This window comes from Bubalus bubalis, chromosome 2 (assembly GCF_019923935.1).
Source record: "Bubalus bubalis isolate 160015118507 breed Murrah chromosome 2, NDDB_SH_1, whole genome shotgun sequence".
Taxonomy (NCBI): domain Eukaryota; kingdom Metazoa; phylum Chordata; class Mammalia; order Artiodactyla; family Bovidae; genus Bubalus; species Bubalus bubalis.
This window is the reverse complement of record NC_059158.1, coordinates 136,497,418-136,521,581: the sequence shown is the minus strand read 5'-3', so window position 1 is coordinate 136,521,581 and position 24,164 is coordinate 136,497,418. Positions and strand designations below refer to the sequence as shown.

The following is a 24,164-nucleotide window of genomic DNA, read 5'->3' as shown; positions in this document are numbered from 1 at the left end:
TCCAGTCAATTACTGAATGTTCAGTAGATGCAAGTTACTATACAGAATACTGAGGGCTGTTTCCCATGAGAAGAATAACTGTTTCTTTCCCATGAGAAGAATACTGTTTCTTTCCCATGAGAAGGTATCTTACATGACTAAAAGCACATGATCTAGGTGTGTGTGTGTGTGTAAGTTACGATTACATGATTCTCATTTATAATAGATAAGTAGAAGTTAACAACAAAGAAATTAGTGCAAGGCATTATTTTCCATGTTCTAATGAAATGCTATAAACTACATCCTGCAACATTACTGGGAAAGATAATATAATCGAGATTACCTACCAATGGCTTCTAAACTGCCATTCTCCAGTTTCCACCTAATATTACTATACATCCTGTAGCTTCTCTCTCTCATCTTAAATACTTAATTCTCCTGCTGAGACTTGGATTCAATGTCAATTTTTATCTCTTCTCTAGAGTTTTAATTTCCTCTGGCCTTTCTTCCTCAGCTTCCTCTAGGGAGAGTTCCCTAACTTCTTCCTCTACAAAGTTCCTCACCATACTTTCAATAATTCACCCATCTATTGTGTTAAAGGGACAATTTCATTTAGCAGGGTTTAGGTAATATAAAATGAGACTACAGAAGTGACATTAGGTTATAAAATACAGTGTTTCCTTTTATAATTTCAAATAGAATTTTTAAAGGAGCATTATTGAATACTCATTGAACCAAAGTATCGTTAAGTACAAACATCAATCAGGCCTTCCTGATACTACTGGGTGGGAAGATGATTACTTTCATCCCTGAATAACCACCAAACAGCATGAATTAACTAGACAAGATTCCAGATGAGATATTTAGTTAATACTTTTTAAAATTAAGGTATAACTTACATATATAATCCTCCCCTGTTTTGATGCTGAGTTTTAACAAAAGTATATATTTTAAAAAAGTATATATATTATGTAAACATAAGTATCAGACTCTGTTTCTTTACCTGCCCAAACCCCCAAATTTCCTTAGGCCCCTCACTTCTAGTGATCTGCTTTCTGTCCCTACAGTTTTGTCTTCCCCAGAACATCACATAAATTATGTAGTCCTTTGAGTCTGGATTTTTTTTTTTTTCACTTAGCATGATCTAAGATTCATCCATGTTACAATTTATATCAGAAAATCATGGCTTTTTACCACTAAGTAATATTGCGTACATGAACAATAGCTTATTTATCCCTTCAGTAGCTTAAGGACACTTAGGTTGTTTCCAATTTTTGGTAATTATGAATAAAGCCACTATACACATTCATAAATAGATTTCTGTATCAACCAAAATTTTTGTCTCCTGTATGTAGACAGGAGTTCTGGTTGCTCCTGATCCTTTCCAGCCCACAATGACAAATCCAGTACTGAATTCTCATGTGTTTATCTGTTATCTGCATAACTTCTTTAGTGAAATGCCTGTTCAAGTATTTTACCCATTTTTAAAAAATTGTTGAATTGTTGGTTTTCTTTTTTTTTTAATTTTATTTTATTTTTAAACTTTACACTATTGTATTAGTTTTGCCAAATATCAAAATGAATCTGCCACAGGTATACATGTTGGTTTTCTTATTACTGAGTTGAGAGGTCTTTACACTTCCCAAAAGATTTTGATCAGATATATATTTTCCGAATACTTATTCCTAGTCTTTGGCTTGTCTCTTCATTCTCTTTAAGTGTCTTTTGTGTAGAGTTTTTACTTTTTAGGAAGTTCACTTTATTACTTTTTTCCTTAGAAGAGCATGCTTTTGGTGTTGTATATAAGAACAACCTGCTTAATCCAAAATACACAAGATTTTCTGTGTTTTCTTCTAAAATTCTTTTATATTTAAAATTTTTTTCATTTAGATCAATGATCCATTTTTAATTTTTGTCTATGGTAGGAGGACTTTTTTTTGCAAGTAGATATCCAATTATTGCAGAAACATTTGTTGGACAAACTATTCATTCTACATGGGATTTCCTTTGCACTTTTGTTGCAAATAAGTTGCTATATGTGTGTGGATTCTATACCTTGTTCCACCGATTTATGTACCTATTTTTTTAACTAATATAAATTGTTTTGATTATTGTGGATTTACAAGTCTTAAATTTAACCTTGGTTTACTTTTTAAAATTCTTCTGGCTATTCCTTTCCCTTTCCATGAAAGTTTTTGTAAAAAATTCATTTATCTCCAAAATAGTCTATTGAGATTTCAATTGGGAATGTACTGAATCTATAGGCAGAATTAGTATCTTAGAAATGCTAAGTCTTTTGGTCCATAAACTTACAATAGATCTTCACGTAAGTTTCCTCTGATTTCTTTTGTTGGCAAATTGTAGTTTTCAGCATACAGATTCTATTGTATATTTTGTTAGATTTAACCAAAGTATTTTGTATTTTTTGGTGTTACAGTGAACATTACTTTTTAAAAATTTCAGTTTCTACTTGTTCAATGCTAGTATATAGCAGTATAAATGACTTTTATATGATGTTCTTATATCATGATGAATCATTTAAGAATGTATCTTTGTCCTACTCTTATCTCAGGTTATAATTTCCTCAAAGTTATCTGCATATTTTTCTACCCTTCTCTTCTCAGTAAGAACCTATATAAACATTTGAAAAATAAAGGAATCCTCAGCTGGAATTTACAATGAATAAGCAAATATATTCATCTTTTGACAAATCAATATTCTTTCCTTTCTGCTGACAATGGATATCATTAGCACAAAGAATGAGGTGTGCCTACCAAAGCTGTTATATTAATGCAATCCAATGTTATAATGTTAATATCTGCTAATATGAAATCTTTGAGTTTTTTTTTTTAAGTATATACTGTAAGGTTCTTTTTGTCTTAACTAATGCATGTATACACATGTATAAATCTAAACAGTGAATGTTCAATTTTCCCTGGACGATTTATTTAGCACATGATGAGTATCTTATTTTGAATTTATTTAATTCTTAATACTCATGAGAAGGAAGGAAAAAATGGACAGCATTACAGATAGCCACTCTAAGCTGTGTCTTAACACATTATTGACCAAGGATTTTTTTAAAAACTAATGCCTGTGGCATTAATACATCTCTGGTCAATAATGTATTAGTAACACAGCTACATTTGTTTATCAAAATGTTATTTCCTTAAGTTAAAACATTGCTCAATGTCAAGAAAAGAGTTTGGATCATCTACCTTTTTGGATTATCCTCAACCTCACTTCCCCTTTATACATTCTTATGTAGGTTTTCTTATAAATTATTTTTCAAATGTTTCAAATATAGCTCCTTATGAAAAGGGTAGAAAAAAGTGGAAAGAATGCAAAAGAATAATATTGCAACTTACTTAAATTCAGCTACACAAGTTTGGCAAAAACAGAAGAAGGAGTAATAAATCAGGTAATTCATACACCACAGCAAACATGAAATGAGAAATCTGGGTTTTCTGTTTCCTCTGATGGCTTCAGTTTCTGCACACATCTTTCAGGGGACCTCCCTACATTCTAAGGTTTAAAAGTACATGTTTTTTTCATAATACATTCCCAAACACACAAAAACCCTACCTGGAACACAATTAGAGAAATCTGTTCAGAAGAGGAACATCAAAATTTGGAATTACTGAGTGGACTGAGGATCAGTCTCCAAGGTAGTAGAATGCAAGTGATCCTTGAACGACGCAGGGGCCCAGTCAAAAATCTGTGTATAACTTATAGTCAATCCTCCATATACTCGATTCCACATGTGCAGATTCAACCAACTGCAAATCGTGTAACACTGTGGTATATACTATAGACCTTTAAGACACAGTAATGGGCACTTTGGTAAAATAGGGCCTCTACTGATTAGATTATCCACTCATACTCATTTGGAGAAGAACAGAGTGTAGAGAGAGGCATAGAAGCTTCTGAGTCAGAATTCCTAGGCAAGGAGAAAAACCAGTCCCTTGGAGGCTGAGACAGATGCTTGGCAGTTGTATAACTTCAGTGGCTCAGTTGGTAAAGAATCTGCCTGCAATGCAGGAGACCTGGGTTTGATCCCTGGGTAGGAAAGATCCCCTAAAGGAAATGGCAACCCACTCCAGTACTCTTGCCTGGAGAATCCTATGGACAGAGGAGCTGAGCAGGCTACAGTCCAGGGGATCCCAAAGAGTTGGACATGAATGAGAAATTAACTTTCACTTCACTTTCATATACTACAGAAAAAAAAATTCTGCACGTACATTGACCAGCACAGTTCAAACCCATGTTGTTCAAGGGTCAACTGTACATGTTTTTTCCCTTAGGGTATCACTTTAGTATAAAAATCTCAGAATAGTTTTAAGAATTCATAATCAAAAATTTAGCTAGGGCAAAACAGGTTTTATATCAAAGTATCTTAGAATGTGACATATTAGGCTGCTTTGCCAACATCTTAAACTGCTAAGTGGAAAGAGAATTTGTCCCTATCCACCTGCCTAGTGTTTGTCGCAGCCTCAAAGGCATTGGTTTTTCTCTTTGCCTAGAAATTCTGACTCAGAAGCTTCTATGCCTCTCTCTACATTCTGTTCTTCTCCAAATAAGTATGGATAATCTAATCATAGTAGAGACATATATCTGGCCCTGTTCTACCAAAGTGCTCATTACTGTGTCTTAAAGGTAAAAACTTCCTTTAGACCACCTCCACATTGTAGATGGATAAAAAAGCCAAAGCCCTTCAGGCCCACTCCAGAGGAGGAAGCCGGGTCATTTCTTTATGATCTCCCTTTCCCAGGAGCTTAGGCAACTAGCATGGGGCAGTTTGTCAACTTAGCACAAGGCACTGGGGAAAAACGTACATTTTCATGTCTCCTCTCCTTCTGGTAGAGCAGATGTACGTCTGGATTGGAGTTTCCTCTTACAGCAATAGTGTTAGTTGCTCAGTCGTGTCCGACTTTTTGTGACCCCGTGGACTGTAGCCAACCAGGCTCCTCTGTCCATGGGATTTCCCAGGCAAGAATACCAGAGTGGGTAACCATTCCCTTCTCCAGGAGATCTTCCCGACTCAGGGATCAAACCTGGGCCCCCTGCATTGCAAGCAGATTCTTTACTGTCTGAGCCACCAGGAAAGCCCCAAATAGTAACATCTTAATCTCTGGTTTGTGGGGTAGAACAGGTAGAGATTTGGAGTCTCAATATTTCACTGAGGTGTCTTGGCTCAGGCTTTCACCAGAACTCTGCATTGGGTAAACAAGGGCTTACCTAGCCAGTAAGCTATGTACTACATTTGCCTTATGTGTAGTTATCATTGTGTGTCACTCCTTCAATAAGAAAGTACAGGGGGAAAAAGGAGTAAGTGACAGGAAGGCAACCCTCCCTCATTTCCAACGTCTCTGCTGTCAATTCTGTGCTGAAATGGAGCATGGCAAGTGGTTAAGAAGAATTTGGTATAACCATACTTAATTATCAAGTGGCCTGACATATTCCTTTTAGGGGGTAGTGGGTGGGTAGGAAGGAAGCTGAAAGCTTTCCTGGCATACTATGGATGTGCGTGTGATTATCCAAGTTTATTACTAAGCAAACTTAAAAAAAAAAAAGGGTTAAAACAATTAGGCAATGTTTCTTATATATCAAAACTGACAGACAGTCTTGATTTGTGTTGCTACTGAAATGCAAGGAAGTTATTTGGTACATCATTCTCTTACTAGCATAGGAAAGCTGTTAAATATAATTGAGATATAATATCTCACAATGTGAGATATAATATCTGCACACACAAAAACCTACATTATAAGCAAATAGGATGTCTAAAAGGGAAATATACTAAGCATTAAAAGAAGGACCTAGAGAAAGTAAGTGATAAAGTTTAGAGGAAAGATAAACCTGAGGCATGGTGTACTGGAAGGCAGTACTGAAGTTAGAGGAAAAAAGACTTAACATGCTACACTAGGGACAGACCTAGCAGGACAAGCCAATTAGGAGGGAATAAGCAAAGAAACAGGTCAGGCACCCAGAGTGCAGGTTTGATGAACTGTGTTTGGGTGAAATTGAAAACAAGTAACAGCAATTCAGTGAGTGAGGCTGAAAAGGTAGCTGGAAGCCAGATGTGAAGGTCACTGAAAGGAACATTAATGACTCTCAGCTTTTACTTTATATGTAAAGGAAGGCGACTGAAAGATTTTGATTAAATAAGTCACATCTAGTCATAGAGTAACATAGGCATATGTCAAGACAATAGGTATATAAGATACACTGGAACAGAATGAAACCAGAACTATAAGTACTCCCTAAGGAAAATGCCCAAGGAAAAGACAATGAAGGGTCTGGATAAAGGATTATGGGGCATAAACAAGATATATGATTATATGCCGAAGGTTGACAAGGTAAATAAAACTATAGGGAATCAAGTCCTAAAGAATCAGCACCAAGTAAGCAGTAAGAGATTTTTTTTTACTTTATATGAGCAGTTAGTAATTAAGAAAATTATATGTTAATTCTACTCAAAGTGGGCCAATCAGTATACTACCAATCAAGATAAACAGTCAAAATGATAGACATTTCAGTCAGAAGAAGGGGCACATGAAGAAATTCCTTGGATACTCAAGAGATGCAGTTTTTTTTCTTTCAAATTTATGTCACCTTCATATCCCTCATATTTTCTATGTGAATGTATGTTCATATTTTTTCTTCCATTTTTCAATTTATAGGAGGAAACCAAAACATAAGAAGAGAAATTTTAAAAATGATTGCTGGATCAAAAAATGCCTATTAATACAATAAAGAAATAGCACTGTACACCTTATAAATTGGCAAAAATTAGAGAGTTAATGCTGTTACCAGGGATGGAGAAACAAAGGAATTCTCAGTTATTACTGCTAGAGAGGACATTAGTTTGGTCATTCTCGACAGTGATATGACACTCTCAGGCATGCATATCTTAGGATCCATCAGTTCTGTTCCCAGGTATATACCCCATATGATGTTCTCACAAGGGTCTCTCAGCATCAAGTCTACAGATGTTCAATGCACCATTATCTGTAGTGGCAGGATACATGGTAAGTCCAATTACTGGGTGCTAAGTATGTAAAAATGTGGTAAATACACACCTTTAAGTACTAGGTAGAAACAGCATTAAATTAATTCATGGAGTTAAAAATACACTGATTAGTGAATAAGAAACAGTGGGCTATAACAATATTGTTTATATAAAATAAAAATACATAAAAACAATACACACTTTTGGAAGCACATTAACAAAAATTTCAGTAAATAAGAGAATGATGACACTGAATACTTGCCATCAGCCATTTTTTATGTTTTAACATCTCTAAAATTTAGATGCATTTATATTAACTCTTACATTTGATGAAATCTGATAAATTTTAAGATCATGTTACCTAATTCATGTGGCAGTTCATGACAGAAGACAGCTATAGAAGTACTGATTCCTCCCGTCAATCCAGCACTGAAAGCTGCTCCTAAGGTCAGGGGGGTGGAAAAAATCCAAGTGACATTTACTGATCTTCTCTTTTTCTATTTTCATTCATAATGGCAGGTGCATTCTCTTTTACCTAATTTCATAATGATGAGTGACTCACTAATCTCATACACTATAGGTTTTGAACACACAGAGAGTAAAGTACAACAGGTATGTGACAACCAGAGAAAGCTAATCAATGAAATAAATATACCCTATTGAATTAAATTCTCTATTTGTGTAATCTTCTAATTCACCCACAGCGGCAGAGCAGTAACAGTTTTAGTGTTTCAATCTCTGACCTCAATTTTAAGTCACGTAAGTCTATAACTGCGCTTGTTCTTGCAAACTAATATTTATAAATATTCAAATATTTAAAAGCATCCATATCCAAATTTTTCTAGGTCTAGAGCATGAATGGTATAAATTATTATTTGTCAGAATGTCCTGAAAACTGAAATCAGAGGTATACATGCGTTTGCTACTACTAGTAAAATTCTTTATTCTTTAACAATGACAGCCACTGTAGCTTCAAAAATATGGTCTCTCCTGAAAGAAACCAAAGCCTACTTCTGAATAATTATTTAATAGTCTGGATCTCAAAATAAAATTATGTATTAATCACTTTTAATGTTCTCCTAAACTGGTAACATCAGTTTATATTAACAAGATTCTAATATATATTTGAATTTGATATAATGGATTTTTACCATTGTAAAGTTTTTCTTCCCTTTTTAAAGTATAAAAAAATTTTTAAACCCAAGATTCAAATTCATTTGTTCTCATTCAGAAATGTATAAATGTATTTGAAAATATGTTAAGGTAGCTTTTTCAATATGGTAACTATCCCTTCAATAAGAAATCAAGTTACTAAAGAAGTATACTGCAGACATTTGTTTACATGTTCAAAGAAAAACCCACTGAAAGTATACCTTTATGCCCCCAAGTAAACTTACCAAAGACACTGACATCGCCTTTGGAAAAGCCAAATGACAGGACTAATATATAATAGTATACTTGTTAAGCTCCAAGATTAGTACTAAAACAGTAGAAAACAAAAAATGGTCTTAAGGAATAACAAATTATAACCCAAGTTTTAGGCCCACTTACCAATTGCTAACCCATCACTGAAATTGTGGATGCCATCTCCCATGATTACCATCCAAGCAATATTAGCTATTCCTGTTTCTTTCAGATCTGATCCAGAATGACAGGGACCATGTGAATGATGAGAATGTTTGTGGTGCCACTGATGATTATGCTTCCTCAGCACAGTTTTACTCTCATCATGGTGGTTATGTGCAGCAGCATGGAGGTCATGCTCATGAATGGCATGCATTCCATCACTGTGAGAATGGTCCATGATTTTCTCCTCTTCTATACGAAGGTAATTTTTAGGAGGGGATTCTTGCTGGCCTTCTAAATCAGTCAGTTCAGTTTCATTAAGTCGATCTTCAGAAACAACCGAGTCATCAGTTCCTATATTTATAATGGCAAAGGATATGCTTTATCAACAAGTACATGAATGCATATTTGCTTAATTTAAACCCAGACAAAATAGCAGTGTAATGAACATTTCCTAGGTGAAAGTTTTTTATAATTCCTAAATAGATATTAAAAAACCAAATAAATAAGGAAATATACATATGCATACACATAAACTGGGGTTTTGAAAGTCTAAAAGATGAATCAGATGAAGTAAATGAAGGGAACTGAAATCAATAGCAGGCAAAGAGAGGAGAGAAACTGGCACTCATGAAGACATGTGAAACTTAAGGAGCACATCACCAACAGTTGAAAATAAAAGTGGAAAGTTACTGTAGAATTCCCATGGTAACAAAATAAACCCATAATTTTTCAGAGAACAAAGGAACCTTAAAGTTTACCCACTCTAACTTTCTCTTATCATTTAAGAAAACAAAGAAAAGTAAAACCACTTGCCTCCTCTGGGTGCTTTACATATCTGAACAAGATCATTTCTAGATCTTTATGAAAATGAAGTTTAAAAACCCATAAGTGATAACATCTGTCACATTTTTTTTAAATGAAAGTTGGCCTCTCACCTAGTTTACAAAAGCTATTATATGACAAACATTTGCTTCACAAACGTATTTTGGGGCAGAGTCTACAGTTAATATCTAGGTTGCCTCTTCTACAGAAAATCATTAGTAATATTCAGGGGAAAACATAAGCTCACAAATGGGAAAAATTATAGTTAAATATTAGGTTTTCCTGAAAATTTTAAGCTACCTCATTACATCAATACAAAACACAATAGATGAATGGATGAGCAGAGATTTTTATGTACAAGATCACTCTCCTTTAAGTACAAAGGCCTACTCTCCTTTTCTCACATGAAAACAATCATATATGGAGGGCACAGAGATTTTTGCATTACCAAGAAATAAAACACTAAAGATGTTTTGTTTCATTTTTTTTTTTTCTGTAAAGTAAAAAGTGCAATATCTTCCTTGCCTGGTAATATAATGAATTGGCCCTATATCCCAGTATAATAAATAAGGCTGAAAATAATCATAACATGAACAAAATCAGTTGAGACATATAAGGAAATAAAAGAAACTAATATTAGAGAAGCCACAAAGACAAATTTCAAACAACACAGGTACAGTTTAGATGCAAAATTTCAATTTTTATATTTTAAAGGTTTCTCTTTAGTCAGAACTGTTGTCTACCGGCAAGAGGCTTGAGCTGAAGCCAGTCAGCATCTGGTGTATTATTTAACTTATGATCTGAAAGCTTCCTTCCAATAGCTGATTCTTCTGTGTTCTGCTTCATAAACCATTTCTCTTTTCCCTGAAAAAAAGAAAAATCTGATATGAGCATTAAATTTGCAGGCACAATTAGTAACAGTATTCACTGTTAACATCTATGGGAATAAATGGTGGTAATTTTATAAAATATTTATAAAAGGAGGAAAAAAACTTTTAGAAATTAATCAAAAGACCTAAGCAGATGAAAACTCCAACTAAAGTTGCATGTTTTTTTCCTTCAAATATTCAACTAAATGGTCCAATTCATATACTTCCAAGATAAGAATAGGGTAAAGAGTACTGTATTATTATGTGCAACCCAAACAAAATGCATGAAATATATATAATATTGCTCTCACTTAATACTGTGTATGAATGGGAAATTTTAAAAAATGAAAGCTTATTCCTTTGAATTTCTTTCTGTATTTATCACAATGTCACTTTCCCCTATATGTGACAATAATAGAAACAAACTTGAATTAAAATCTTAAATCTACAGTTTACCTTTATGACACTTGGACAAGTTAAGTTTATTAACCCTAAAAATATTCATCTATAAAATGAAAATGAGATTCTTACAAGGATTAAATGAGGTGATATATGAAAATGACCAATTAATTACTGACTTAACAGCTTTGCAATAAAGACAACTTTCCTTTCTCATTTAATCTGTTCTCTACTAATAAAATCTGTTATATTTCATTGTTTTGAATTTTCCTACATTATCTCTTAATAGTCTGGCTTCTTCTCATCAGTCTATCACTAACAACTCTTCTGACTTAAATTTATACTTCTAATCAATGTTCACTTTTTAAAAAGTAAATAACTATTTTAGAACAGAATAAAAGTAAATCCTTGCTGGTTTTGCGTATAGGCTGTGAACTACGTTTCAGATGTTTAAATCTTCTAACTGCTGCGTAAGTAGATTTGTTATGGCTAGCTGAACATGCAGTAGAGTCTCCAAAAGATGGTTACCATCAATTTCTTTTCTCCCTGTACAAGTATTCTATTCCATCCATAAGAAATCTTATGGTGGAATCTATTCAGAAAACTAAGATCATGGCATCCGGTCCCGTCACTTCATGGCAAATAGATGGGGAAGCAGTAGCTGACTTTATTTTTGGGGGCTCCAAAATCACTGCAGATGGTGATTGCAGCCATGAAATTAAAAGACGCTTACTCCTTGGAAGGAAAGTTATGACCAACCTAGGAAGCATATTAAAAAGCAGAGACATTACTTTGTCAACAAAGGTCCGTCTAGTCAAGGCTATGGTTTTTCCAGTAGTCATATATGGATGTGAGAGTTGGACTATAAAGAAAGCTGAGTGCCAAAGAATTGATGCTTTTGAACTGTGGTGTTGGAGAAGACTCCTGAGAGTCCCTTGGACTGCGAGGAGATCCAACCAGTCCATCCTAAAGGAGATCAGTCCTGGGTGTTCACTGGAAGGACTGATGTTGAAGCTGAAACTCCAATACTTTGGCCACCTTATGTGAAGAGCTGACTCATTTGAAAAGACCGTGATGCTGCGAAAGATTGAGGGCAGGAGGAGAAGGGGATGACAGAGGATGAGATGGTTGGATGGCATCACCAACTCAATGGACGTGAGTTTGGGTAAGCTCCAGGAATTGGTGACAGACAGAGAGGCCTGGCGTGCTGTGGTTCATGGAGTCGCGAGAGTCAGACACAACTGTGTCTGAACTGAACTGAATTCCTTGTCCCTAAATTTTCACAGGTCTTTTGGCTTGCTTTGACCAAACAGAATCCAACAGAAGTTATTCTGTACCGGTTCTGGCCTAGTCTGAGATAAGCCTGGCACCTTTTGCTTTTTCCTCAGGGAATTTGCCCACTATGCTATGAAAAAGCTCAGTCTAGACTCTGAAGAGAGGCCATGTGGAGAAGTACCAAGATGCAGAAACAGACTGAGGCATTCTGAGACCTTTCCAGCCCTGCACTGCCCTAGTCAACCCAGACCAGAGGAGTCTGAGTGAGTCACTCAAGCTGACACCATGTGGAGCAAAAGAACTGTCCCACTGAATCCTGCCTATATTGGGGGCTTGGGGTTGTTCTGCTTCATAGCAGTAGGTAATAGAAACTGAGGAAACACAAAATGTTCAAAAGAAAGTAATATGGAGACACCCTAAAGAGAAGAAAAGAAACAGCAGTTTTAACATGAGATGAAGAAAAAAAAAAAGGAAGGAAAAGACAACAACAGTACAAAAGTCAATGAGATAGATATAGAAAGTAAAACACCAGCTGGGAGTCTGTTTAACTGCTTTGTTTCTGACTGTAGATTTTCCTAAAAACTTGCCAAGTGACTACCCACAAAGCCCCAACTTGCTGAAACTAGTCAGCATCTGGTATGTTACTTAACTTGTGTTCTGAAAGCTTCCTTCCAATAGTTGATTCATCTACACAGAACAACAAATGTCTGTTCTACTCAAGTATCACTAATTGCCTTTCTTCAAAAAACACTATATACTTTTTCATCTTAGGTTACTTATTGTCCTATTTATTATAAAGGAGGTGAACTGATTTATCTACCTAGACTCTCTTCTTTGGTATACTTGAAGAATTCATTACTATTACATTTAGAATGCCACATAGATTTTTACTTCCCACAATTTCAAATTTACAAAAAATTGCCATGTTTTGACAATTCTCTTCTCATCCATCAGTTTGCTTTATAAAAATGTGTTCAATTTTGTCAGTAAGTCTAGGTTCAAAATGAGTTCAAGATTAAATTATAAAAATTTATTTACTTTGAACTTCTCTTAAAGGACTACATTTCATGGTTCACGTATTGCTGAAGCCTGGCTTGGAGAATTTTAAGCATTACTTTACTAGCATGTGAGATGAGTGCAGTTGTGCAGTAGTTTGAACATTCTTTGGTGTTGCCTTTGGGATTGGAATGAACATAGACCTTTTCCAGTCCTGTGGCCACTGCTGAGTTTTCCAAATTTGCTGGCATGTTGAGTGCAGCACTTTCACAGCATCATCTTTTAGGATTTGAAATAGCTCAGCTGGAATTCCATCACCTGCACTAGCTTTATTCCTAGTGATGCTTCCTAAGGCCCATTTGACTTCACATTCCAGGATGTCTGGCTCTAGGTGAGTGATTGCACCATCGTGGTTTTCTGAGTCATTAAGATCTCTTTTTTTTTTTTAATTTTTTTTTTATTTTTTAAACTTTACAAAATTGTATTAGTTTTGCCAAATATCAAAATGAATCCGCCACAGGTATACATGTGTTCCCCATCCTGAACCCTCCTCCCTCCTCCCTCCCCATACCATCCCTCTGGGTCGTCCCAGTGCACTAGATCTCTTTTGTATAGTTCTTCTGTATATTCTTGCTACCTCTTCTTAATATCGTCTGCTTCTGTCAGGTCCATACCATCTCTGTCCTTTATTGTGCCCATCTTTGCATGAAATGTTCCCTTGGTGTCTCTAATTTTCTTGAAGAGATCTCTAGTCTTTCCCATTCTATTGTTTTCCTGTTTCTTTGCATCAGTGTTAGTACACACAATCGAAGAAAATTAAAGCCTCACAGTAAATCCAAGACTTTTTTATAACCTTGCAATTTGTATTGTGTTCTAAATTTGTTATTTACAGAGACGGACTTTAAATTGTTTATCAACTTCTTCTAGATTCTCTCATTTAAATAATTATCTTAATCACATTCTCTTCCCCATGCCATGACTCAAGACCTCTTCACCTTTCCTCTAAATATCCTGCAGTAATCTCTGATTCATTTCCTTCCAGTCAATTTTACCTTGGCATCCCTCTCACCATTGTCAATTCTTCACCTATCCACATGACCTTTCACATGGCCCTTCACAAGCCAAAGGCTGTTAGATCTTTTCACTTTTCTCTAAGTTGATCCTTCCCAGGTCCTTTGACCATTCCTGAGATAACACTTCACTGAATGCACCATCTTGATCAAATCTCCTCTAGAAGCAATTAAATACAATGCCCTGACTAAAATATGGCCTTATACACTACTTGGAATATAATATGAAAATACAGATGAGAAGTAGAATTTATTTCCCTATGCATTTAGATAACAACTGGAAATCATGATACATGAGTCAAAGTTTCAGAGCTAGTTTGTGGCTAGACCAGAAACAGAATCACTTTTCCTGAATCCCAGTTCAGAGTTCTATTCTAAGCCATATGTCCCAAGAGGATATATACAAAACACATACATACACAAACAAGAATATATCTGTAAAAAAACAGCATTAAAGTTCTATTATAAGAGTAGACTGTATATATTATGATGACAATGACTATCCACTGTTCTTGAAGATTTTTTTTTTTAATATTTGTAGCTAACTAAGAAAATGTAAAAATTTTCTAACTTGTTACTTTGTGAAGCTTTCTAAAAATGTCCTCTAGGATTTACTTAAACAAAATATACTGAAAACAATCAGCATCAATATCACAATCATTTTAATGAGATGTATTCAAGAAGAGCCTTAGAGACAGATGTGAACAGGAAGTGTGTAACTCATAGTGAATGACAGTATCTTATTTTCTTGTGGGAAAAATTCTTTTAGATATTTGTCTTATTCTACTAAATGTGACCCAAAAGACAGTTCATGACAAACAGGGCATTTAATCAATAGTCCAAGTACCATCTCCGAAGTGTTTTGTTACTTTAAATGAACCACCAAATCCTTAATTTCATTAATATTTTCTTCCTACAAAGCCCTCTGAATCTAAATTCTTCTTACCTTTAGTACTTACACTACTGGCAAGGTATTTCTGGTATAGAAATTTGTTGTGTGAAAACATTTTCATTAAAAGATATGTCAGTGAAAGCCTCTAAAACTTGAAAATATTACCTATGAAGACCAATTAGACTTGCTTCTATTTATATATTTTTGCATTTTTAGTAACCATAAATTGGTCAGTATTTTTCCAAACTATTTAAGTTAACTAGATAAGAAGCAACACAAAATTAACTGAAACTGGACTCCTATAGCTTGATTATAAATGCTAAAACAAATGTAATGACAAAAAAAACTGGCAAAGATCAGTTTTTCCTCTGAAGACAGTCTATTCAATGATATTTAATACATACGAACACCATGATTAAGAAAAAACAAGGCCTTCCCCAAAATAAAGGTTTTTGAGTTCTACCTTTCGGAAAACAAATAATTAAAAAATACTTACCCTTTGCTGTTTGTAGTGCTTAAACATTCTAATGCAATGTTCAATGATAAATAATAAGTAAATGCCTCCTAGAGCAACAAGTCCTTTCAATACAGCATCATATTCTTCCAGAAACTTCTTAGATTCGTGTCCATGAGAATGTCCATGCCCATGTGCATGTTGATGACTGTGATCATGTCCACCCTGAGACTATTAATGAGAATAAGAAAAGCTTCTAAACCAGCAATACAATGCTACTTTGCGAATATAATCTCCAGAAAAGAAAAAAATCCCCTGTTACATCACTTGAATATAAGTAGTCTTCCATTTAATTTTGTTATACTCAGTGGCCTGGAAAGTACTACACTTCATGGTAACTCTAAAACAAAGACCAAAAATTTCAAACAGCTATCGGGGTTAAGATATTAATACATCCTATAGTAAGAATCAATCCAGGAGTAAGAATAGAGGGAATGATGGGTCCTTTGTAAACTGAAGTAAATATGACCCAGATATAAGACTTATTATCTGTAAAACTAAAATAGACTAATTCACCAGCAAGTAACCATTTCTAACTCCCTATAATCTAACTTTCTCTTAAGCTAATTTTTATAATACTTTTCTTTTATTAATTATTGCAAAGAAGTGATGAGATGTTATGTCTGCACATACTGTTGAACATGAGCAAAAGTATATACTTAAACATGCATTTAATTTTCTACATTTTAAATCTTTAGCAAAAATAAATGTGTGTACAGAAACAAAGCTCTTTTAAAACTGCAAAACATGTAAGTTCTATCATATTAATCTTAGAGAGTGTAAAAGAGAACTGGTCCTCAGTATTTTCCCTCTTTGTAACATTTATTTACATTCTTTCCTTATTTGTAAGTGGTCAACAGAAGAGGTTTCTAAACCTCTTAAAGAAAGATAAGACCATTACAAAAGGTAATAGCTTCATTTAATTAACACTTAAGAAAATAAATAAGTTAAACAGCACTTAAACATTGTTTGCACTTCAACTGTTGGCCCAGTTCTGAAGCAGACTGTTGCTATGCTTGGTGGCTGGGGAGAAAGGGCAGGCAAGGGGTTAAAATAGATGGGAAAATTAGTTATATATAATGAATCAACAGCAAAAAAAAAAAATGCACATTCACAGTCTTAATATTAATTTTTTAAAAGGCAATGCCATACATTGTTCTAGACACTAGATCGGGAATTCTCAACCAGGAGTGCAGAAGGAAGAACAGGTGTACACAACACACAAATACAATACTGTCTTCCAAATACTCTAGAAGGGAAGAGATGAGAACATAAATATTCAAATCTATAATTTTACATTCAGAAAAGAAAAAAGCTCTGTTGTTTTCATAATTTGAAGGACAGACAGTAATACTGGTTCAAACACTCTTAACTGGTAATAAACCTTTTAAAAGGTTGATAAGCAAGGAAATAGGAGTGTGATGCATGTGCCTGTACAAGTGCTCAGTCATGTCTGACTCTTAGCCCACCAGGCTCATCTGTCCATGGGATTTTTCAGGCAAGAATACTGGAGTGAGTTGCCATTTCCTCCTCCAGGGGATCTTCCCTACCCAGGGGTGGAACCCGCGTCTCTTGCGTCTTCTGCATTGGCAGGTGGATTCTTTACCACTGCACCGGCTCAGAAAGGCTCAGGAGTGTGGACTTATGATCATATTATTAGAAGTGTTCCCAAATGGAAGAACACAAGTGGTACACCAGGTGAAAAGATAAATGGCCCCATGAGTAAAGAGCTTAAACATCTAAAATCATTAACTGGAGATGTCTGCCTATTCCTGCTCAAATAAAGATGCCTGTGGAGCACTGGTTATGTGTACAATCATAAAAAATACCATATGAAGAGTGAAGGGAAGTCACTCAGTCATGTCTGACTCTTTGCAACCCCATGGACGGTAGCCTACCAGGCTCCTTGGTCCATGGGATTTTCTAGGCAAGAGTACTGGAGTGGGTTGCCATTGTCTTCTCCAGGGGATTTTCCCGACCCAGGGATCGAACCTGGGTCTCCCACATTGTAGGCAGATGCTTTACCGTCTGAGCTACAGGGAAGCCCTTTATAAAATACTATATACATTTCTTCTAATGGCTTTCTTGAGAAACCACAAAAATAAAACACTCACTGATCACTAAATATTCACTTTCAGAACTGCTAATAGAGCATTTTTAAAATTTCAGCTTCACTAAGGTGTGACATATGTAATTGTAAGAGAGTGAAAACGTGCATTGTGATGATACAATATGTATGTGTTGTGACAAGTGAAGATAAAACTGACACTATCAGTTTTTGCTACTTTAAAATCTAATAAATTCAATTTTAAAAATACTACTTAATTTAAAACTGTACAAATGAAAAAATACTTCATCCTATAAGCAATAAAACAACGGAAATATTAGATTAGTATGGTACAGCTTGCTAATAAAGGACCCTTTTAGCTGAAATACTTTTACTTCTTAAAAAGATTTAAAAGGTTTCTTACATGGGGCAGTAGATGAAGAAGGGCGTCTCCACTCATTGTTCCTACAGCTAGTGCAACAAGGAATGTAAGAAGGAATTTGAAGCATCCTTGGTTAATGATGGGAACCAAGATCACGCCTAGCAAGGAAAGCAGGCTAATGACAGTGATAGAAATGATACCACAAATCCACGCTGTAAGAAGAAAGTAATGATCAATATTAGTATGCCATTATAAACAAAAAAGCTTCAAAGAATAAACATAAGATAAATGAGTCATGGAAGACTGATTATCCTACCCAGACTATGTTTTTTAAGAAACTTTGTATTTTGGCACTACTGTGTTTAAAAACAAAACAACTATATTCAAGGTGGTAAAGAATTAAACTCAGACCAAGTTAGAAATAGTATTTTCAGTGGTCCACCTTATTAGAAACAGGGGCTTAAAATGACTTAAGGCTGTGGTTCACTTACACTATTTAGATTTAAATAAAATTTTGCTAATGTCTAAAGGCACAGTCATAGCAATAAAACTGTTTATTTAGAGACTCTAATTATAAAACTCTCCTGTAAGCATTAAAGAATCTAAGCATCCAACACACTATAATCTATGGAAATCTTTCTAATACAAAGTCTAAGAAACTTTTAAATATCAGCTCCAAATAGAAATATACTCAGGTAAGACCAAAAAAAAAAAAAAGCCTTATTAATGGTTGCTTTATTGCATTCCTTATTTTTACAAAGGATAATTCAGTCCTATTTTCCTTGGTATCATCTTTCTTCCATACCCAGTTACAAATTCCCTTTCCCCCAATTTAGTTTTCTGTACAATTTACTACTTTTAAAATGTCACTATATAGTTTTGACTGGATCAGAACACAGGAGAAATGTTTTCATATGACTTGTAAGAAACAGGTGGAATTTTGTGCAGATTTCTTTTTCTAGGCTATTCATAAGTAGGTATCACAAATTAATGCCAGTGGTTCAGGGAGTGAGGCATATTCATTTAAAATGAGAGATTACTTTTTTTAATGGCCTAAACAAATGTGTTAAACTTTAATACTTACAGCAAATTTCACTGAAGAGTGATAATTTTGAAAAGGTTTAATCTAAAATGATATTTTCCTAATCAAACCTAATAGGACTATAAATCTGCTGAAAGATTTTATGTTAAGTCTTATGATAAATGAATAAAGGAAAAATGCATTTCTTTATCAAGATAACTTAAAATTTTGAAAGACAAACAGAAATAAAGATAGATTTAAAAAAAAACTTTAACTGACCTGCTAAATGCTAAACTATCAATAAAACTGTGTTTATTCATTGCACATTTTAGTCACACTATCCAATAACCTTAACACTACAGCTAGTGTTCTCGTTAGCTAAATTAGTTCTGAATAAAACAATAGGTCATCTGTTATTAATGGAAGTACTGTGATTTATGCTAAATGTAACAGATAATTACTATGATATAAACACTGGGAAGCTAAAGGTCAAAAAAGATTGAAACACAGCCAGAGACTGAATACACTGGCTTCTATCCTTCTTAAGGATTTGGGGGCAATAAAGGAACAGAAATTCAATTCTCAAAGAATCAAGGTCAGGGAAAGATTCATTATAAAGGCAACATCCTGGTTAGTGGATCCAAAAAATAAGATTTCTCCCAACTATGGTTGGGACTACCAGGCACAGGGAACTGGAGTTAAACAAACAAACAAAAAATAAGCTGTTGTATAAATAAAAATATAAGGTCAAACAAGGTTTAAAGACTGACTTCATAATGATGACCAAGTTAAGTTACTTTATTTGTGTGTGCCCCAGGTAAAGATTGGAACAATCAAATCAATGGGTGGGAGAGCCTGGTTGGAGAAAAGAGACTAAGTATACATGAAGTCAAGGAAGCAATAAAGTTACTGGTCAACTAAACCAAAAAAGGTTTGTCAAAAGTATTGCAACTCTCTAGCTCCAATCAAACTACTGGCGGGGAAAATAATTAAAAAGGGAGAGAACAAAAGATACAATAACTAAAAGGGAAACACCAAGGCTAATAATGAAAACATTAAACCTGAAGATAAAATGTCTTACATATTAATATACAACTCTCCTTTCCCAAATATATTTTTCCTTAGTTTGTCAATAATCCAATTTAGAGGCAATATATCTCAAAAAGAGCCAATCTAAAAGATACTTTAATCAAGAAATTAAAGAAAAAGAGCACAGAATAAAGAGTCTATGAAGCCATAAACATTTTAAAATGTTCTGTGATGATTTACAATCTCAAGTGACTTTTGGTCAATTAGTCAAAACTCAAGTTACCAAATAAATCAAAATCGAATTCGGTGAAAATCAATCGCCAGTATGCTAACAGGTGAGCTTTTACATTGTAGTGTAAGTCGTTCAGTTGTGTCTGACTCTGAGACCCCATGAACTGTATGTAGCCTGTGAGGCTCCTCTGTCAATGGAACTCTCCAGACAAGAATACTGGAGTGGGTTGCCGTGTCTTCCTCCAGGGGACGTCCCAACATAGGGATCAAACCCAGGTCTCTTGCATTGCAGGCAGATTCTTTACTGTCTGAATCACCAGGGAAGACCAAATACATTATAACTGAAGACCAATCACTAGCAGATTGATACACATATAAATTAGATAAGTGTTTACACATGTAATTAAAGGAGAGTCTGTGTGTTAAAGGGTAAACAAGTTCATGTGTGCACAAATGGGTATATGTCACATATTACACACTCCCAGGTACAATTTCTCACTGATCAGTGCTGATAATTATATCTCCTTCTCATCCACCTTAGAAAGCAAATCTGTAAATTAAAAGAGATGTCTGAAAGAGAACAGCTCATTTAATGATTAGAAAATCACTGGTATTTGTGCTGACATCTGAAACTCAGAGAATACAAGAAAACATAATCCCTCAAAAGCAAAAACATTACATGAATCAATCCCAGGTCACAGCATTGCCCAACTTCCAAGATGAAACTCAGATACATGCATGCCTGTATTCATTAGAGGATTATTCACAATAGGCAAGCATACATTGATGAATGAATGAACTAACAAAATGTGGTGTATATATGCCATGGAGTATTACTCAACCATAAAAAGGAATGAAGTTCTGATACATGCTATAACATAGATGAACCTTAAAAACATTATGCTGAGGGATTCTCTGGTGGCTCAATGGTTAAGAGTCTGCCTGCTAATGCAGGAGATGCAGGGTTGATCCTAGATCCAGAAGGATCCCACGTGCCACAGAACAACTAAGCCTGTGCACCACAATTATAGAGCCTGTGCTCCAGAGACCAGAAGCCAAAACTACTGAGCCCAAGTGCCACAGCTACTGAAGCCCGCGTGCCCTCGAGTCTGTGCTCCACAAGAGAAGCTACCGCAATGAGAAGCCTATGCACCGCAACTAGAGAGTTGCTCCCACTCACCACAGCTAAAAAAAGCTTGAACAGCAATGAAGATCCAGCAAAGCCAAAATAAATAAATAAATTTATAAAAACAAAAATAAAACTAAACAACTTCCTACATTAGGGAAAAAACCCACTATGTTAAGTATTTCACAATAAAGCAGACAAAAAGACAAACATTGTATGATTCCACTTAAGTGAACTCTCTAGAACAGTCAAATTCAGAGACAAAAGATTAGAGGTTACCGGGGGCTGAGGTTAAGAGGGAAATGAATTATTGCTTAATGATTACATAGCTTCTATCTGAAAGTGAAAGTTGCTCAGTTATATCCAACTCTTTCCAACCCCATGAACTATACAGTCCATGGAATTCTTCAGGCCAGAATACTGGAGTGGGTAAGCCATTCTCTTCTCCAGGGGATCTTACCAACCCAGGGATTGAACCCAAGTCTCCCACATTGAAAGCATATTCTTTACCAGCTGAGCCACCAGGGAAGCCCATCTTCTATCTGGGGTGATGGTTAAAACAAAAAGTTACAAAAATAGCGTGATGGTTGCACAACATTGTGAGTGTAACAAATGCACAATGGTTAAGACAGCAAATTAAAAAAAAAAAAAAGACAGCAAATTTGATGTTATATATATTTTAGCATAATAAAATAGTTAAATAGCTAAAATGGCAAAGTCAAAACTAAACCCAAAGTCCCCTATTAATCCATTGTTATTTCCAGTAAATCATACTATTTTCAGAGAATTCTTGGCCAAGTAACTTATTTATCACTTTTGTCTCTCTCGGAGTAGCTTTATATAAAAGGGAAGACAGCTTCATATAAAAGGATTTACAAGAAAAATAAGTATAATTAAACATGAAAATAAGAAGAAATACTAACTTTATTAATCCAAATGGCAATCACTCTTTCAAAATTTGAGCTAATTAGGACAGAGGAAGAGGGACGCAAGATTACTACCAAACTTGTAGCTATACAAGATTTTCAGAATATATGCCATTGAAAATACATGTAAACGTAAAGCTAATTAATTTCACATATCTACTACTTATTTTTGCCAGTGCCAAGAAATAAAAGTTAGAGCCAAATTTCCTATTTCAGATAAATCAGAAATTTTTTAGTTATTTTCTATAGATTACAACTATTCCACCACAACTGTTTTATTAGCAAAACAGCCCTATTATCCTGTAAGTTTACCTTATCATACGTGTTTTCTTATGCTGATTTCTTATTAATTTTAAATAATAATTTTAGCTTCCTAGCACTAAAACTTTAAGGAATAGTGATTCTCCTAACAAATTATAAGAAAATTACTATTTCTTTGACCTATGAGTAATAAAAGTTGTTTTGAATTTACTGTCCTTGAAATACTTTCCCACGCTATTTAAGTACATACATATTTCCACAATTAATAACATATAAAGCTCAAATATCATAATTTCCTAGATGTAAAAAAAGCCAATAAAATTGTTTTGATTTCCAACCAAATTATTTGTCTTTTTTAAATCACAATTTGTTTGGTATAAAGCCAAAAGAAATCCAAAATAACAATAAATGATAAACAATGAAAGGAATTTTATAAAATTTATACCAACCTAACACTATGCAAACTATTAAGTACAACTAGCAAATGTTTTCTTTATTTGTACCCAGGATACCATATGCAATAAAAAACACTAAATGTCTTAAACAAGCTTCACTTATTCTGCAAATTAGGTTGCTTAAAACGTTAAAGGTCTTCAAGCTTATTCACCAACTCCCTTTCTCATTATCTAGAGAGAAAATGCATTCTTTTAAAAAGAAGCGCTCATCTGTGGAAACTTTCTAATTAACTTGGTTCAAAGCATGTGCAAGATGGCAGTTTTCTACACTGTTTCAGCATTTTAATTGGTGGAAAATGCTTAGCAGCCTATTCACAACCTCCCCCCCACCCCTTGGTAATTAAGCTAGGGTCAACTCTATGACTAAATGAGCCAATCTTGAGAAACAAATGATTTCTAACATACACAGTATATAGCATATTTGGTTTACAGCAGTCTTTGAACAGTTAATGAGGTAGTAGCTGTGTCACTATGGGAGATTTATACAGAACAAGTTAACCTTCTTAAATGGTGCAGCAGTCATTAAAAATAATTACTAGCAGGGCATTTTAACAATTATTAACATCTATCAGGACATAATTAATTCAAGTTTCATTTCTGACAATGCTAATAACCACCTGCAAACAACTAATCAATATTCACTATTAGTAATGTACTTGTTTTCAAAGCAAGTACACTTTTCTCTAAGGCTTTTTAGATTGAATAAAGTGCAATTTTCAATATTACTATAGTTAAGCATCTGTCAACAGTTTTGTTAAAATATGTAGATTGTATCAATACTATGACATAGACAACTCTAAGTCATAACCCATAGCCAATGTGAAAATAAATAACCAGAGTTTTTTAAGAAACTGCACAAATAGAAAAGGCTATTAGTTTTAACTCTAGATGCCTCAATCTTTTCAGCCTCCATTTTTCCCCTGTAAAGAACAAATGAATTTTATTTTTAATTAAGATAAATAATCTTAGACCTAGCACATACTTTTATTCCTGCCAGTAAGAATTTATAAGTGCCTGAGAGAGACACTGGCTCTCAAGGTGTTTAGTTATCTACAAATATCAATGAGCATGAAGCCAGAAAGGGGACATATGTTGTCCATCCAAAGATCATTAGTCAAGTCTAGTGTGTGGACTCACTTTCTCTGCCCTTTCAGATCTAATCAGACTGAACCCAGCTTGTCTAGTCGAAGACTATTAGATTTTTTTTAATGACTAATCTACACTTAGAGTAATACTTACATCAATATTTACCTGTACCACTTTTCTGTCTACATCTGCTTTATCTGTCA

The 24,164-nt window shown here is 34.5% G+C and overlaps 1 protein-coding gene across 6 annotated transcripts in view; it reads right to left on the bottom strand.

Annotated features, from left to right (window-relative positions):
- SLC39A10 (solute carrier family 39 member 10) overlaps positions 1-24,164 on the bottom strand; it is a 159,311-nt gene that overhangs the window by 9,184 nt on the left and 125,963 nt on the right. For all 6 annotated transcript variants that reach the window (XM_045164340.1, XM_045164341.1, XM_006078130.4 and 3 more), the window contains 5 exons: positions 17,869-18,038; positions 15,380-15,568; positions 10,126-10,246; positions 8,543-8,911; positions 7,353-7,433 (listed from right to left, as the gene is read on the bottom strand). In XM_045164340.1, the coding sequence (XP_045020275.1) occupies positions 7,353-7,433; positions 8,543-8,911; positions 10,126-10,246; positions 15,380-15,568; positions 17,869-18,038 (930 nt within the window). The remainder of the gene's footprint in view (positions 1-7,352; positions 7,434-8,542; positions 8,912-10,125; positions 10,247-15,379; positions 15,569-17,868; positions 18,039-24,164) is intronic.